This window comes from Crocodylus porosus, unplaced genomic scaffold, assembly GCF_001723895.1.
Source record: "Crocodylus porosus isolate Cpor-Errol unplaced genomic scaffold, CroPor_comp1, whole genome shotgun sequence".
NCBI classification, from domain to species: Eukaryota; Metazoa; Chordata; order Crocodylia; family Crocodylidae; genus Crocodylus; species Crocodylus porosus.
In genome coordinates, this window is record NW_017728949.1 from 129061 (window position 1) to 147176 (window position 18116).

An 18116-nucleotide genomic window follows, 5' to 3' on the forward strand; every position below is an offset into this window, starting at 1 on the left:
GAGGTGCAGGTTGCAGTCATATGACCAGTGAGACCAGGGCGCTTGCTTTAGCTTTATTTCTTTTCTCACGCTTTGGCTGCTGACATTAATGTATTAATTCAGGAGTGACATGTGCTGCAAACACTCCAGCAGGAGACTGCTCAGTAGCAAACCTGAATCTTCCCAGAGACTAGGGAGAGCTTTGTGCAAACAAGGTGCACCACAGATGGCCACCAGCAAGCCCTCTCTACCAATGTTTTCCCTTAACCCAGGCCCTAAGCAGACCTCAGGCATCAGGGAAACAGCCAGGGCTGCCAAGCTCTGCAGCTCATTGCTTCTGGTCTCTCCCTCTCCTTCCAATAATAGGATGAGAGTCATGATTTAAATGTACCATCCTGAAGGCAAGGGCTCCAGACCAGGATGTCCCATCTAGGCACACAAGGAACACCCCTTGGAATTCCCTTTTGGTGAACTCCAAAGGGACAAATTGCTTGGGATTCAAAGCATGGGCTTGGGAGCCAGGAGAGCTAGATTCTGTTACCACCTGCTGACATCTTGCTGCATGCTGTTGGGCAATTCTGTCCCTCAGTTTCTCCCATGATAAGGAGGGGATAAAAACACTCACCTGCCTGCCAAGGAGGCTGCAAGACCATAAAACACATGCCGGCCCCAGGATGAGCGAGCTACAGGTGCAGTGTGCATGGGCGTCACGCTACCTTGTCACTGACTGCTCAAAGAAAACCTTGAGACAAGCGGTCACTGCCTTCTGACTCCTAAAGAAAACAGTGCTCAGGGCAGGGGCAGGGCTGGGATCCCCAGCAGCTTGGCAGACAGAAAAACTCAGGGCCATGAGAGGGCAGACACACTCCAACAGATGGAGCAAAGAGAGCGCCCTGTGCCAATTTGATAAGTTACAGCCAAGTCTGGCTCTGAAGTACCAAGCACACTTGTGGAGCAAGGCTGGCCACCCTAGCCAAGGCTTTGGTCTGAGCCTGCATGCTCTAGCATATGCTGCAGAGGCCCAGTAGCAACGGGCTCAGGCCAAATCTCCCCTTCATAATTCAACATACATAGACCGTGAGCCTGCTCTGAGCTTGCTCCTGCCAAGGTGCCAAGTGCACCAAAGTCACTGGGAACACAGGCAACTTCATACTGCCCAGGATCAGGTTGCCCTATCCCCCTGCTCATCCCTACCTGAGACTGGGACAGCATGGAGATGGGCACAATATCTGCACCTAGATGACAGGCCTAGGGTAGGTTCCAAGGGACATGGCTCCCCAGCTGGGATGGTAACACCTGTGTGCCAGGACACCAAGCCAGGGAACCACCCTCATGGCTCCTGTTCTAATAATGGAGGTCTCTTTCTTCCCAAGCATAGCTTGGTCTCAAGGAGGCCTCTTGTGCACCTGACTACATGATCAGGCTCCCAGATGGGGCCAGCCCCATCCTCCTTCACTCTTGGCCCTTCATTCCCTTTCTCTCCACCTTCTTCATTTTCACTTGCGTTAGACACCATCCAGCTGAGGGAAAAAGCACTGGTTCCTGATCAGCTGACTACTTGACTCCACAACCCTAAGAACCACAGCACATGCCTAGCATTACTACACTCTGTCCACCCAATGCTGCCATCCAGCCACCTCCTAGGCAGAATGCAGCAGCCTGTGTAGCAGCACACACTACTGCCTTGAACTTCAGGGCAAGCAGAGACAAGCAGCTTTGCTCCAGTGCAAACCCCAGAGAGGGCTGCTTGGTGCAAGACTGGATTCTGCTGCCCATACTCCTCTAGGATAGGCCTATTTCGCAGCTCCTTTGAGGGCAATGGGACCCTCTGGGTTCCAGGATCTCAGGTGCTCCTTGGATCTGCAGTTGGTTTCAGTGCAGAACCCTGAGTTTTCCCTCCCAGAGAGAATCAGCTAAAGCTGTCCCTCCAAAGTGCCCAGAGGCTCCCCACCCCACCCTCAATATGAATGAGCTCAGCCACCCAGCACACTTGCACAGGAGGGAAATGTCACTCCAATGCAAGGGAGAAACTGAGGCACAGAGAATTAAGGACCTGCTTTCATAGGGAGACTCCCACCAACTCCAGCAAGAGCAGGACACAGATGTGGCCCATGGCTTGCAGCACAGCAGGGGGCAGAATACAGATCACCCAACTTGCAGCCTGGGCACTGAGCTGCACTACTCTAAGGGCCCTGACAGCAAGCGCTACTCAGTGCTACTTCAGTGAGGGGTACTGGGAACCCTGACCACGAGACAGAGGAGATACTATGCACAACCCCTCCCCTTGGGGCCCTGCTGCTCACACTCATGCTTGCATCCTCCTCTGGCAAACCCCCAGTACAGGAAGGCAGCTGCGTGCCCTCCCTCTGTGATCATTACCCTGATGTCCTTGCTGGGGCCTCATGATATCTTGACAGCAGCAGAAAGGTGCCTGTGAGGCTCTGTCCTCCCCTCTCCCCAAGGGTAAATTGGATCTCCAAGGCACATATATCTGGCAGACCAACAAGATGGACAAGGGCATGCAGACGAACCTCACTAGGGCTCCAGGGCCCCTGCTCTCCTGTTTCCAGACTCACCAGTTCTATTCTACTGGGCAAGAGCATAGCCCAGGCTCCTAAGTGGACCACAGCACTGAGTACAGTACTGCTGCCTTTGCAGAAGGGGGTGTAACTCGGTAGACTATTCCCATCCTGCCTCTTGTGCGCTGGCAGGGAAAGGAGGGGACAGAGCCTGCTTCACAGGGCCATACTGACCCTACTCCAAGGTGCCAGAACCCTACTCCAAGGTGCCAGGAACAGAAGCCCTACACCTTTGGGCCGTGGGGCACTGCAGGAGGGGCAGCAGCATCCCCCTTCAGTGAAGCCTTTCTGTCTGACCTGCAGATGGCCAGACAGCAGTGGAGTAGGGATAGCTGGGGGTGTGTGCAAGGGTTGCAGGCTGAGCTACAAGAGAGCTGCTCTCCCCAGCACCACCCCGCTTCTAGACCTGTGGGAGTCTCCCAGGCAATCAGGAGGGCCAGATACTGGGTTATCCTCTTCTGCACAGAGCATATAGCCAAACCCCTTTCAACCCCAGGGGCGGATTCTGCAGTCATCAGGCCACAGATTTTGGCCTTTCCCTCTGGGCAGGATTGGGGTGTTTGGTTGCTCTGCCTCCCCCTGTTCTCCCCTCCTCTCCCCTCCCCAGCAGCCTCCTGCAAAGCTACTGCAATAAGAGAACTATCATATTAGTGGATTTAGGGCAAGGGAACATAGCGCAGCCCTATGGCTAGGGGACTGCCAGCTGGACCTACCCTACCTGGTGGGGACACAGCATCTTGTGGGCAGCTAACTCTGATGGGGCAGGATAATAGAATGAAGCTGAGGGTGAGAACTGGGAGGGAAGGGAATGATGGACATCACTTGTTCCCACACAGGCCGAAGCACTAGTCTACCTGCACAGTGACCGTCAGCAGCAGGTCTAATTGGGGGGATGGGAATTGGTTGCTGTAGCTCTTCCAGTTGGTGACACCTGCTCCTCCATGTGGTGGCCGAGCCAGCTGTGGGCTTCAGGGGTGGCTGGAGCAGCCATGCCCTCACATTGCCACACTGGAAGGATGGAGTACCAGCTAGGGTCTATTGCTGCTAGGATCTACAGCTACAAGCTTCTGCTGTCCGTGTCACCCTCCAGCTCCGCCTGCCTCACTCCTTGTGCTCCTGGGTGGACTCCTTGATCACCTGGAGGCAGATAGAGAAGAGAAGGACAGTGACCTCTTGTGCCAGTCCCACTGCTGTCCTCCTCAGAGGGATAAGGCTCTCTTGGGGGTCAGGGCTGGCTGAGGATACCCATGCTCCCCTGTAGGGACAGGTCCCTACCAGAGGCACACTGCTGCCAGGGGTGGGGGGGCAGGGGTTAGCCCATGTGGGGTGAAGACTGGCACCCAGACAGGCTGGAGGAGCTCAGGCTTCCTCTGTCTGGCAACTCCCAGGCTCTAGCAGCCTTAATTTGTGCCCATGACTGCCCTATGAAGCTAGAAGCAAGCAAAAGTTATTCAGCTACAGCGCTGCCCATCCATACCTCTTTACATGCTCACTGTGTTCTAGCCTGTCCTGAAATAGCCCCTGGGCTTGAAAAATTCAGTACCAGGGTCCTCACCCCAGCCTCACAGTCCCCACAGGCCAGTGGTGGGGACAGCTCAGGGCAGGAGCCTATCTGCCCCGCAGCACAGGGTGTCTGTGACACAAAGTGCAGTCCCAGTCTGCAGGACAGGAGTCTTCCAGATCCAAGACACTCCCGCTGGAGAAAGCTGGGAGGATCTGGGCAGCTCATGTCCCCAGAGCTGGACCAGTGTTGGCAAACAGCTGCTTTACTTCATCCCCCTGCTGCAGGCTTTAGAAAGGTGTCACGAGAGAGTCCTGCAGAGTCATCAGCCCAACATTGAAAGTCCCTGTCATATTCAGGGACCAGTGATCAGGCTGTCAGCAGCCGTCATGAGCATGAAGAAAGAATACGGCAGAATGGTGTGTTGTGCTCAGCCCCGCAGAGGGCACTGTGTAGTCACTCAGCAGAGCTCCCACTGGGATCCTTTGTGTGTGCATAATTAACAAAACCTCCTGACAGGTGCCTGGTTTCAGCGGGATACTGTGAATCTCCCTCCCTCAGTGTGCAAGCCAGAGTGAGGGGCCGATGGCCAGGAATAGAGCTCACAGGTGCTGTGCAAGCATCTCCCATGTTGCTCTGCCAAAACACCTCCCGCTGACTCACCAGTTTGGGCCACAAAACACTTTGGTCCTGTCCTGCCCTTCCAGCCCTGGCTCTCCAACCCCCCAACTCTGCCCATGCACCAGCCGGGCATTGCCCATCTCCACAGGCCGCCTCAAAGTAGGACCCAAAATAGGGAACTCTTTACTCTTCTAAGATGCAGCACTGGGAAGAAGATGGTTTATTGTCTTGATCAGCACGTAGGAACTAAAATCTCTGTGGGACTTTTCCCAGAACCTCCCAACTCTGTCTGTCTTTCCAGATTCAATACCATTATCTCCTCTTCCTGTGTTCCCAGGCTGGTACATGAGCATATAGTCAGAGACCTGTCTTGTGGGGCTCACAACCCCAGCCCTACACAGCTGCCACCTGCAGGTACCACCTGATGGTCAGGGCTGGGATGAGGCAGGTTCATCTGCTGACAAGGTGGTACCACCAAAGGCCCTTGGGGCAGGTGCAGTTATACCGTCAGCACTGCACTGTCATGGGGATGGAGAAGGGAGACAGGCTCATTCACTCTGGTTTACAGATGGAAAATTCAAGGCCAAAGACAGACACAAACAAGTTCACTGACTAGCCCAGAACCCAGACCCCCCTGATCCCTATGCTGGGGCCATCACCCCAACGCAGAGCCAGCTGGGAGCTAGACTGTCTGCCCAGTGGGCAAGCTGGATATTAAAAAAAGAAAAGATGATTTCCAGATTGAAAGAAAAAGTAAAATTTCCCATGAAACGGGAATTCTCAGGCATCTAGAGTCAGACCCATACAGGTGGGTAAGGTCATTGCTGTTGGATCATTTTGGTTTGGTAATACTAAAGCAGGTAGTATCACTTTTCTTGTCTGGATTCATTCTGTTTAAGTTTTTTGATTAGATTAAAGAACTAACCATGGTACACAGAGTCAAAATGGCATGGGGAATTGGCATTATCCGGTTTTACTTCTTCCTGCTGGGAAGTTTCACTAGCACTGACATGTTCCATTGAAACTGCCTATTTTCTGTGCCCAGCCCTCCAAAACATTCCTCATCTGCTGTTCTCCCACAAAGTTTTCCCTCCTCAGTGCCTTCCCTGTGGGACACTGGCCTTTCTGGGCTCCCGGTGCACATGAGGGGCTAGTCCCAGAGCCAGTACAGCTGGCAAGTGGTGAGTTGTACCAGCAGAACCAAAGGTGGCTGCTCCTCTCTGTGGAGAATTCCCCACCCTGAGGAATGCACAGCTGCATGTCACAGCATTCAGTTGCCTCCTCAGGACCTGTCCCCCAGTAAGACCTATTGCTTGGGAGAGGTGAACATTTCTAAGTCCCAACAGCAGTGGAGTGGAGTGCGGCAGAATCAGGGAGCTCCAGCAGGAAGGGAAGCAGATGGATGACGGCAGGGAGGTGAGGCCATCTCCTTACCTCTCCATCTCTGGTCTCCACAGTTTTGACCATGATGTTCCTCTTCAGCTGAGCCTCAGACATGGACTTGGTATCCAGGCTAGTCTCTGGGGGTTAGCACAGAGTTTAGTCACGGCTTGCCACACAGAGCAGGCCAAACACCCCGCTCCTGACCTCCACCATAAGCCAGCTCCTGACCCAAGCACCAACTTTTGATACAAGGGAAAAAGCCAGGCTCCCCCAGAACATCTGTTTCCCTGACAGATGACAAAGAAATCTTGATGGTCTCCATCGTAGAGTCCAGAGCTACAAATGCCACTAGTTGTAAGACATCAGTTACCCAGCTCCCCCCACACTCCCAGTCTGCTGTCTCCAGGCTGATGGTTAATGTCGGCTCACGCCAGTGCTGCACCTTCCTATTAGGATAAAGCTTCAAGGCCACTGGGCTTCGTAGCAATATGGGAAAGGTGTCACATCTCACCAGCCCACACACCCCCTTCCCCAAAGGAGACATACAGTGTCCTGACCTCGGATCTGCAAGTTGGAGAAAGTCTGCACGGGGATTGTGATCCTGTGGAGACAAAATGGAGGAGCGAGGGGTGTCAGATGGGTCTCAAGACAGGTTTTCATGACAGCAGCCCTTGCAGGGTACCCCCCATGGAAATCCAAGGCTTCAGTGAGCTCTGGGACAGCAGGGTGGCTGGAGATATGCTCGGGTCCCATGAGTAACCCTCTGCTCTCACTCACCCTGTGGGAGTCAGTGGGACTGCGTGGGTGTAGCTGAGAGCAGATTTGGGCTCATTCAGTGCCTATTGCATGGATCAGTTGGCCTCAGTGAGTCCCAGGTGCCATGTTTGGCTCCAAATCTGGACTTTCCTCAAACTTGACAGGAGTTTGGCCCCTGGTTTTGGGGGCAAAGCATCTCATGCCTGGTCCTCATTGCTGCCATGAACTGCAGCACCTGTTGACTGACATGTTTTAGGGCTGGTCACAGTGTGGGGAAGGCAGAGGCTGGCTGTGTATACAAAGAACAGGCTGAACATGGGCAGCAGATGGAACACCCCTTCCCCAAAAGGAAAGAATGAATATCCCTGCCCTACCCTGCCAGTGTGGGAAACCTTGGAGAGACCCCCCACACTGAGGGAAAATGGCATCTGTGGACACCCAGAGAAGGGCTCTGGCATCCTTAGGGGTGGGAGGTGCTGGGAATAGGACTATCAATCAGCACCATGAGGAGGCACAGCCCTTCCAGGGCATCATGCTCCTCTTTCCATCCATCTGGGGAGGCTCACCTGCTCTCCTCTCCCTCCAGGAGCCTGCGGTAGGTGGCAATTTCAATGTCCAAGGCCAGCTTGACATTGAGCAGGTCCTGGTACTCCTGGAGGTGCCGGGCCATCTCCTCCTTGAGGCTCCGGATGTCTTCCTCCAGCCGAATGACTGTGTCCTGGTAACTGGCTGTCTCAATGGCATAGCGGTCCTCCATCTCCCGCAGCTGCCTCTCCAGGGATTCATTCTGAGAGGCAAAGGGGAAAGCAAGGAGATACTAACCCCTTCATTCTCTAGAAATCATGGTGTCATGGACCAGGCCCACTAGGGTTACAGGATCCCCAGGGATATTGTCAAACTGCAGTGCTGTTACTGAGAGGCTGGCTTAGGCCACTGGTCCATCTAGTCCAGTCCCACACCTTATGTCCATGCACTAATGCTGGAACCCTCCTGCCTCCAACCTCCTGGAGTGGAGCCCTGGGCCTCTGGCTTGGCAGCCTCCCTCTCTGCAGGTGACAGGGCCACAATGAAGCACAATGTTATTTGACTTCTGCTGGGTTCTCCCTCCCCTCTGCGCCTGCCTGGGATGGAGCCATCATAGCCCACAGTGGAAGAGAAAGTTAATGTGATTGGGTTCACTTGAAACTAAAGAGAATTGATAACCATAACCCAGAACTGGGTTATGTGACAGTTGTTGTTCACTATGGGGAGATGCTAATGGAAGGCACCTCCATTGCCAGCACAAGTAAACCTGCCCCAAGCAAAGGTCCAGAGCCCTATCTCACTGCCACCTCCCCCTCCCCAACACCTTCACCTACCGACCCCCGCAGGGACTCCAGGTCGCAGGTGAGGGCCTGGAGCTGGCGCCGGTACTCGTTTGCTTCTTGCTTGGCCAGGCGTAGTGCTTCGATGTTGCGAGCAGCAGCATCTGTCAGGTCTGCAAACTGGGAGAGAGGTGTTAGCACATATGGCACCAAAAGCTAGAGGACTGCCTCCTGGGGAAGTGAGTATGTGAAGGGGCTTGGTGCTGTGGGAGCGAGGAGCAAGAGAGGAGCTGGGGAAGTGGAATGTTTGAACACAGACAACCTGCAACCCTGGGTTCCAGTCCTAGCCCTGGGAAGGACATGCAAGATGGGGAGCCAGGACTCTGGGGCTCTATTCCCATCCTGCCTCCACCTATCTGCTGCTCCTCACCTTCCCTGCCTGTAAAAAGGGCACAGCAATCCTGGAGACAGGAGGGGCAGAGACAGCCATGGAACACTGCTGTGAGCTGGTGGAGGCCTTTAAGACCCTGCTAGAAAAGGCCTGCTGCATAGCTAACACTGTCCAGCACTGTCAGTGTTCATCTCCTGTCCAGCCTGTCTGGTGACTTGTCTGGCAGCATGTGGCAAAGATGGCACCAGCCTGGAAGCATCTGCAATGCAGCGCCTGCCAGGTGGATAGTGGTTGGCTGGTTGCAGAATGGGGAACAAACAGATGTCATCAGCATCCTGTGCAAACACAGCTCACCAATGCTTCCCAAGCACCCCCTGAGATCAGATGGCCTTCATCTTGGGCAATGTTACCTTGGACTTGTACCACTCCTCTGTCTCATGCATGTTGTTGGTGGCCATGGACTCATACTGAATGCGAATCTCCCGCAGTGCAGCAGTCAGGTCCGGCTTTGTCATGTCCATCTCAATGTGCACCTGGTGCTGGGCCAGCTGCTCATGGAGCTCTCGCAGCTCCTAAAAAGATACAAGCAATGAAGGTTGGAGGTGAGGAACAGGGCTTGGCCATACTCATATGGCTGGCAGATGGGCAAAGAGACCTGCACTGAGATGCTCCTACATGGGGTGAGGGTATTGCTACTGCCTTAGTGGCCACGGGGTGGAAGAAGCTGCCTGTAGGGAAGAGGTTTCCAGTCACAGCTCTTCTGCAACATGCTCCGTTGGTCACTGTAAGGTATGACACTGTTTCTGGGGCTTCTTCAGAAGACTATCCATTCAACCCTCTGTTTATGGTGCTTGTATAAGACAACAGAAGTCAACCAGCAGTGCCTGGTTTTAAGATAAGTGTTGGTATTGCTCATTCTAAAAGGAAGGGATATATGTCATAGGGTCTCCTTGTATGAACATTTGCCTCCCTGGGGGCTGTTGGTGTGTAAGTAATATTGACTTAGGCTCTGTGACAACTGTTCGCTAATGCAAAATTGACATGTCACCTCTGGGTCAAAGATTTTCTTCTACTTCTTACTCTCCCTGTCAGAATAAACAGGCCATGGTGGAACACAGCCAGCACAGAAGGAGCCAAGGGAGGAAGGGGGTGAAAGGCATGGACAGATCTAGGATTTTGAAAATGGAGGTGCAGGTGATATGGTGCATCATTGCATATACACAATACATTTTATACATAAAGTTTAAATAACACAACGAACTATAGTCAAAATAGTCAAAAGACATTGCATCATTAGTCCTGTAGTCATTATAGTTAAATGTATGTCTCTTATTCAGATTCATAAAACAAAATCTAGCCTTCCTGAGTATCTTAACAGCACCTGCAGTATTCCACTATCAGTCATTTCTACACCAGTGTTAATTTTACCACACCTGAGTTAGATTTTCAGCTTGAGCTAAAAATGGTTGGCAGGGCTGTGAAAAAGAAGACAGATATTACCAGAAATGGCTAACAGACAGCAGAATTGCAGAAGAAAGGATAGTTCGAATAGTGGAACATCAAGATCAGTAAAAAGGGGAGAGGGTTATTAACACCTGTGGAGTAAAAAGAGAGTAGCAGGAATCAGGGAGATGATAGTGAGTCATGAAGTCAGCTGACTTTCTCAGCACTGCCTGAATAGAAATGCTGGTGCCATTCCCAGGCAGTTGGTTTTAAAGTTTGGGTGGAGTGAACCGCACAACTGCACCCCACCCAAGATCTGCCCCTGGTGAGAGGCAGAGCTCCCAGAATACAAGGAAAATGAAGAGCCCCTCCCCACCCCCCCAGACCACTTGCAGTGAGCAAGGACAGATGTTTGTAGGCCCACTCTATGCCCAGGAGCTGTGCAGGCTGGGAAAGCAGATCTACCATGTTACCTCATCATGGACTTTCCTCAGGAAGTTAATCTCCTCCTGCAGGGACTCAACTTTCCGCTCCAGGTCCAAGCGAGCTAATGCAGCATCATCAACATCCTGGCAGGAGAGAAGCAGGGGAGATGAAGGGACAGACACCATCTGGTTCAACCAGCATCAAGCAAGGTCCAGTCTTTCTTTTGCACTTCTTTATAGGCCACATCAGTTCAGTTACATGTGACAGCAAATATCTTTACCCTGCTTACTTGGGTCTGAATCCACCAAGCTAGTCACCAATAAAAGTTAGCTCTTTGCCTCCTGGTCTGAATCTTACCTGCTTCCAAAACCTAGAGGAACAGTGGCCCAGCAGGGCATGCCCAGGTTCAGTGGCCTGGCATTACTGAACCCAGCTCCCACAGTACAGCTACCTTCTCTGGAAGGGCATGAGGAGACAGCCAAAAGAGTTCCTGCTCTCCTGCAGGGCCAAACGCTGTGTCCCTGAAGTGCTGGACTGCATGTGGGGGGAGCTGCAGATGACCTTGTTCCTTCTAAGTCCAGTGACACAGATAGGACATCAGCTGGCCAAGCCTGGCTGTGCTGTATGCCTGCATTTTCCTGCCTTCTCTGCTATTCTCATAGTGCTAGAGGTCAGATGAACAGGGCATTAGTGGCCTCCCCTCTGGCTGGAACTGTTGACTGAGTGGGACAGAGTGGCACCTTGTCTCAGGAGCCCAAGTACGTCGCTTCTGTTGTGCACACAACCGTGGAGGCTGCCCCCTCGTTCCAAGGTGGTGTGATACTGCCTTTGAGTGACAAAGATGTTGGGTGGGGGGATTTCAGACCAAGTTAGTTGCCCTTCTGGGAGGAAGGAGCTCAGCAGGTGGAGTCATACTTTTGGATGCTGGGCTTGCCTGTCCCTTGAACCTGCCTGCCATCTTGAGTCCCGGTCCTGACCCAACTCTGAGTGCCACCCAGGCCCAGGCTTCTCCAGCCAAGACACTCCGGTCTCTAGGGTTAAGGGTCCAATCCTGCAATGTGTGGGGCCCCACAGCACCCAGTTTTGGGCCTGTCTGGCAGGAGGCAATGCTCCCCTCACCTGTCTGTAGGAAGACAAATTGTTTTCAGCTTCCAGCCGCAGATTAATCTCATCCTGCAACCTTAAACAAGAAACAAACAGGGAAGTTGGCACAGTTTTAATCTAATTATTGGCTTTTCTGTTTCTTTCAAACAGCTAAATCCAAACAAACAAACCCTCAAGGTCAAAACAACCACACAGCATACAGACCCCATATAATTCCCTTTCATTAATGCACGCGCACACACACACCTCTTTGCATACACAATCCTCCTCATCTTCCAACCCTCACATGCACCATCCTCCTCACCCACACACCCAGAATTTATCTCCATCTCACACAGACACGATTGCCCTCACCCAAGACTCCTAATATACACCTTCCTTCACATGGACACCCACAGACAATCACCATCAGGCATACAATCTCCAGGCATCTTCCTGTCCTCAACCACATATACACACTATCTGCCCCCCACCTCCACAAAGCCTCATGATGCACACCCCAGCCCCCTCCTCCATCAGTGCACTTGTTCCCATCCCAGGTGCAGCATTAGACACCAGCAAGCACATCTCCCTTACAGCATTGTTCTGGGAAAGGCAAGAGTGGGCCCAGGGACACAGAGGTGCCAAGTTTCATGGAAACTATTCCCAATACTGCCTAGTCCCACACTGCAGAGCAGCTACACAGCACCTCTCAGGTCAGGCCCAGGGGCAGAATCAAGGTGCCAGGGCATGGTGGGTTGGGAAGGGCATTGGGGTAAACCCTGCAATGTGCCTAGAGTGAAAAGCAGGTTTCCTGAAAGATGTAGGCTCTTGCAGGGCCATGGGGGGACTCACATGCTGCTTCCCTTGGCAGCTGCCTGGCCTTCAGGATCTGGTACAAGCCAAAGATGGTCTGCAGAGAGCATCCTTTCAGACTGCCAGCCATGAGGGCACAGGGGAGTATGCTGGCTAGAGCCCAAGAAGGTAATGACAAGGAAAGCCAAAGGGAGGGTGGTGGCAGGGAGAAGCACGTGGGGGCAGGAGCTCCAAGTGCTGAGAAGGCAGATAGCTAGCGGATGCGTGAGAATACCTGCCTCAAGGGTTTGGCTGTAGAGCCCAATGTGTCCTGACTGTCAAGGTTCCTGTGGTCAAGGAGGGTGTCATGGTCAGCTGGAAGCAGCAGAACCTACCCAGGGAGGCGGCAGATGTTGGCAGAAATCTGCACTGACATGGAGCTGGCTGGCTTGGGTTGCACATGCTGACAGGCTGTGGTGGGTACCAGCAGGAAGCACCTTGGACTGTGTTGATGGCCTAGGTATCTAGGTGGGCTGCAGTTTGCAGGCCATGGGGTAGGGAGGTTAGGAGTCTGAGCATACAGGGGTTGTGTTTGCTGTGTGCATGCTGTGGGTGTGGAGTGTGCAGTGGGCCCAGTGGCGCACAGTGCATTGGCTTGTGTTTGTTGTGCACGCGTGTGTGCATGTGTCTGTGTGTGTGCGCACATGCACTGTGGAGTGCAGTGTGTTGGGTGGTCTGTTGTGTGTGTGCACTGTAGGATGCAGCATGTTGCATCTGTGTTTGGCTGGGACATGGGTAGACCTGCTGCTAACAGCCTTCAACCAGTAGCAATAATCCTGGGTCCTTGCTCTAATGCCAGCTCCTGGCATACGTTACATTTAAGATGTGGTTGACCAGTTCATCATGTCTTAAGTTGTCACTCAGCCACACATTAATGCAATTAATGGTGTCATAAAACAAGGAATAAGTCACAAAACTATTATACAAAAATGCTGAATAACTTTGTGGCTGGTTGCTGTCATGTCATCAATTGAATGTGTGGCCTGGGTGAGCCTGGCTGGGTGCCTTGTTGGCTGATGGTGCTGCCAGTGGCATGGGAGCTCTATTAGCTGATCCAGGCTCCCAGCTGGGGGACGCAACCTGCAGGTGGGAGCCTGGATCAGCTGACAGGGCTCCTAGACATGATGCACTCCAGTGGCTGGGTGCCACATCAGCTGACAGCTCCCAGCCCTGGGAGTGCATCGTGTCCCCCAGTGGCTGGGAGCCCCTTCAATTGAGGGGTCTCCCAGACATGGGAGCTTGCTACTTGCAGTGCAGGGGGAACCCAGGAACACTCCTGTGCTGACAATAAGGTGCGCTGGGATCTGATGCAGAATCCCACAATCATACCTCCTGTCATGCACATGGAAGCACAATTGTGGGGATCCTGCATCAGACCCCATTGCACCTTTACTTGCACGTCTGTCGGGGGCCTACGTTTCACAAGGCCTGTGGGTGAGCAGAGCCCTCCCTCAGACACAGCAGAGTCAACATCTTGCTCAAACGGCTGGAACCCAGGAGTCCTGACTCTCAAACCCTTGTACCCATGCTAACATGGCATCCCAGTCTCAAAGCAGGGGACAGACTGGGAACCTGGTGCTAGAGCATACTTCTTCCAGCCTGGACTGGGACATGCCACTTTGGGTGTCTAGTTGTCTAGCCAAACTGTTAGAGCACACTTCCTCCAAAAAACAATGTGTGCTGGTGTATGGCCAGCACAACCGTGCAGCCAGCACAGGGGCAAGCCCTTCTCTAATGAGGCTGGTAGCCCTTCCCCCTCCTCCTTCTGTCCTGCCCTCAGAGCTTCAGCAGAGCAGAGCTTTTGTTACATGTACAGTGTGCAAGCAATTTGGCTCACAGACCTAAGTCTTTTCTCCTGAGCCTTGTTCCAGCATGCTGTTTGTCACAGAGGGCTGCAGTGAGGGAGGCAGGGAGAGCAGGTCCCTCTGCTACATGCATTTACTGCTGCCCTGTGCTGGTTAAACCACTTGGGTACATGTGCCTTCATGCCTGCCCACCAGGGTGTACAGCAGCTCTGGGGGATCAGGTGGGGGTCAGCATGGGTACACTGGGTAGCTGGGCACCTAGCTCTCAGACCAGGGTTTGAAAATGCAGGAGTACAAGCCCACACTTTCCTGCATAGTTGCTTTTTTTCCCAGTGCAATATGGGAGGCTAGTGTGAGGTCACCTGAAAATCTGGCCGTGGATAACACTTGGTTCCCCTTGCGTTCACAGCTCCCTCCCCCAGCTCTCCTTACAGGCAGTGAACATTAGTCAGAGAAGGGGAGAGTGAGCTGACTGATGTCACCCAGCAGGCCAGCAGCAGCATTGGGAACCATACCAGCAGATGAGTCCCTGGGTCCTACCACTGTCTATTCATCTGTCTTTTCATCTTCCCCTCCCTCCACCCTTACAGAATCATATCAAAGCATCATGGGAAAGCAAGGCTGGCAGGGACCTCCGGAGATCACCCAGTCCAACCCCCTGCTTGAGGCAGGATCATCCCTATATCCAAACCATCCCAGACAGGTATTTGTCTAACGTATTCCTAAGCCCCCACAAACAACCTGCCACATAACTAACTACAAGGCATGTAGCCCAAGGATGCTAGGAACAACCTAACCTGCCGCAGGCAAGGCGGAGGCGGAGGGCACTGCCCTACTCCCCATCAGTTTAAAGCATAAGGAAAACTTGTAAAGTGTACTGAATCTCCAGCTACTCAGCCAAGGCAAGTGACTACTCTCTCTTTCCTGGCGTGACTTGTCTGCCTCTATGCCTTCGGCTCTGTGCCATGCTTTCACTGCACTGACACCACTAGGGACAGCAGCTGCTCCCCTGCTCTGTGACAGTGCCTTACTTTTGCCGGAGGATGCTGACGTCCTCCAGCAGGTTGTCCCTCTCGATCTCCAGCCTGGCCTTGGAGTTAGACAGCTGGTCCACCTGCCGCCGCAGCTCCCGTAGCTCCTCCTGGTAGATGTCGGCCAGCTTGGTGGGCTCCTTGTCTCTGATCTGGTTGAGTTCTGCCACCAGGACCTTGTTCTGCTGCTCTAGGAAACGAACCTTCTCAATGTAGCTGGCAAAGCGGTCATTCAGCTCCATCATCTCCACCTTCTCATTGGTGCGTGTCTCCTTGAACTCAGCGTTGAGGGCATCAGCCAGGGAAAAGTCCACCTTGTCTTGGCTGAAGCGGGGGCTGGTGCGGAAGCTCAGGCTGGAGGTCTTCATTTTGGTCACGGAGACCCGGGAGGTAGGGCTGGAGGACAGGAGCCTGCGGCCAGGAGAGTACCTCAGGGACTGGTGGATGGTGGCTTGGGAGCCAAATCGCCTCCCATAAGAAGACAGCCTCTGGCCCTCCATGCTCACACTCATGCTCCTGCTCCTTTGGGCCAGGCCTTGTCCTCTGGGCAGTGGCAAAGCTCCGACAGGATGCTGGCTGCTCTGCAATGGGTTTTATGCAGAGGACTGGCCCTCCCCAGACAGGGTGTGTGTGTGAGAAGCTAAAGGAGGGGGGAGCCTGAAGGGGGTGGGTATTGTGTGCCTGGTCCTAGAAGCTGCCACATACCGTGCCAACTGCCCAGTCCTTGGCAGAAGAACAAAGACTGACAAATGAAGCAGAAACCCTCAGTCATTGTCCTGGGCAAAGGAGAGTGAATACCAGCTGACGTGCTACGTGGGGAACGCGTGGGCCACAGCTTCCAGGGCCCCTTGTCCCCCTGGTGGGTGGGCATCAGCATCCCACAAACTCGTGTCATGGCTGTGTACTCCTGGGAGGTGGCTGTGGCAAAGGACACCCTGTTCTGTACATGCCCTTTTTCCCAGAGTCCTGGAGACTAGGACGAGCCAACATGTTCTGGAGTCTCAGAGGCATGGTGGGGAGGGGGGCAAGCTTGTCAGAGTAAGTCTCCAGTTTGTTAGAGGGATGGAGCAGGGACTTCCTAGGGGAAGAAGAGTTCTGTTCAAGCAGTGCATGAGGGGGTGCGTGCAAGGGGTGACTAGGTGTGTACACATGCATGTATGTGTGTGAATGTATGTGTGTAGGCACACACAGACAGAAGGGATCTTGCTTTGAGCTTACATTACTTATTTACTCACAAGGGAAAGAAATCTTCCTGCCTTTATGTATGTCCACTCTTTGGTAAAGTCCAGGCTCCATTGTACACTGAGTTCTCTTCCGCACTGTACCCCTGGAAACACGGTCTCATAATATATTTAAAATACCTCAGGCCCCATCAACATATGCATTAAAGCATGTTGTTAGGACACTGAAAACCCAGCCGACCATTCTTCCTAACTTAGATGTGCTTTTGTACATACAAATTACAGCATTGGCATGTCTACAATTAGGCCCAGAGTGGGGAGAGGATAAGTTTGTATTGTTTTGCACATTTTTTAAAATCTCTGTATTACTTACAAATATCAGCTGGCACTCCAGACACCTGGGTTCTCTTTCCTGCTCTGCCACTGCTCTGCTGGGTGACTGTGGTCAAGTCACCACCTACCTTTGTGCCTCATTTTTCCTCCTCCCCTTTATCTGACTTGCATATAGGATCATAAGAAAGTGGGGCTGGAACGGACTTCATGAGGTTATCTAATCCAGTTGCTGCTCAAGCCAGGATCATTGTGACTAAAACACCCCAGCCAAGTATCTGTCTAACCTGGTCTTGAAAACTTCCAGGGTTGGAGAATCCACAGCTTCTCTAGGTAGCCTTTTCTAATGCTTGATCGCCCTCAGAGTCAGAGCATTTTTCCTAATCTCGAACCTAAATTTTCTCTGCTGCAGTTTGAGGATTATGACCCACCATGTGGGGGACCATCTCATACTATGCATACTTACAGAGCAAGGTGTAGTGGGCCTGCTTGGTGCTCACTGTGATAATGGGTGATCATTTTAATAACAACCAACTTCGCTTATCTGAAACTAGTCCTGTAGGACTTCTCTGTGCCCCCCATGAGCACTTCACTTCATTCTTTCACACATTATAAACTCAAGCATGAGGTTCTGCTTAAAAACATAATAGTCACAAAACACTCTTCCAGCATCCTTTCACACCTGTCCTCGGCCCTCCATTATGGAAACTTTGGAAGAACAAACCTTTAGGGTCTAAAAATACATGTGTAGTTCTGTCAGGCATTCTCTCGTGATCTGGGGGCAGCTAGTGCTCAGGGCTCCACACTATTAAATATATTAAATATACATCCACACTATAGACCACATTTAGCAAAACACACATACACACATCAGACTTCAAACATACATGTTAGAGCCCAGTCAAACCTTGTTCTCTGCTCTCCACACAAGAGCATTAGATGGCCAACTGTATTCCTGGACATCCCACCTTGTTACCGTCAAAATTATCTGGATGACAAGACTTTGATTTCTCTTGGATGGAGACTCCTTTTTTAAGAGGCCAGTTTAGGCAGACAGCTGAGAAGCTAATTAAGAAAGACTTAAATTGAGTATCTGTTTGAAACCCCTGAACTTGGTTTCCACTCCAGTGGTTCTATAGAAGCAGTGGAAACTTCCAAGTAATTTTCTATTTGTTATTGTGGGAGTTTTGCAGCCTGAAGTTTCTAATGCCACTGTGTCCAGCCCTGGGCTGGAATTCAGGACTCCTGGGTTCTGGCAAGAGGATGGGATATAGTCATTAGAGCAGGATGCTTGAGAGTAAGACTCCTGACCCTGTGTAGCCTAGCTATTAAAAAGAGTAACTCAGGACTCCTGGGTCCTATTCCCAAGTCTAGAAGAGTGTTACCTAAGGAGCTAGAGCAAAGGTCTGGGAGTGAAGATTCCTGGGTTGGGGGAAATAATACCATCT

General features: G+C 52.4%; 1 protein-coding gene across 1 annotated transcript; it reads right to left on the reverse strand.

The window, feature by feature from the left end:
* Positions 1–38: 38 nt before the first annotated feature.
* On the reverse strand, positions 39–15739 carry GFAP (glial fibrillary acidic protein). Its single transcript, XM_019554575.1, has 9 exons — positions 15158–15739; positions 11503–11563; positions 10431–10526; positions 8925–9086; positions 8178–8303; positions 7386–7606; positions 6621–6664; positions 6115–6200; positions 39–3695 (listed from the first exon to the last, which is right to left on the reverse strand). Exons 1-9 carry the CDS (start codon positions 15667–15669, stop codon positions 3660–3662), a joined length of 1344 nt encoding a protein of 447 aa, XP_019410120.1. The 5' UTR covers positions 15670–15739; the 3' UTR covers positions 39–3659.
* Positions 15740–18116: the final 2377 nt, after the last annotated feature.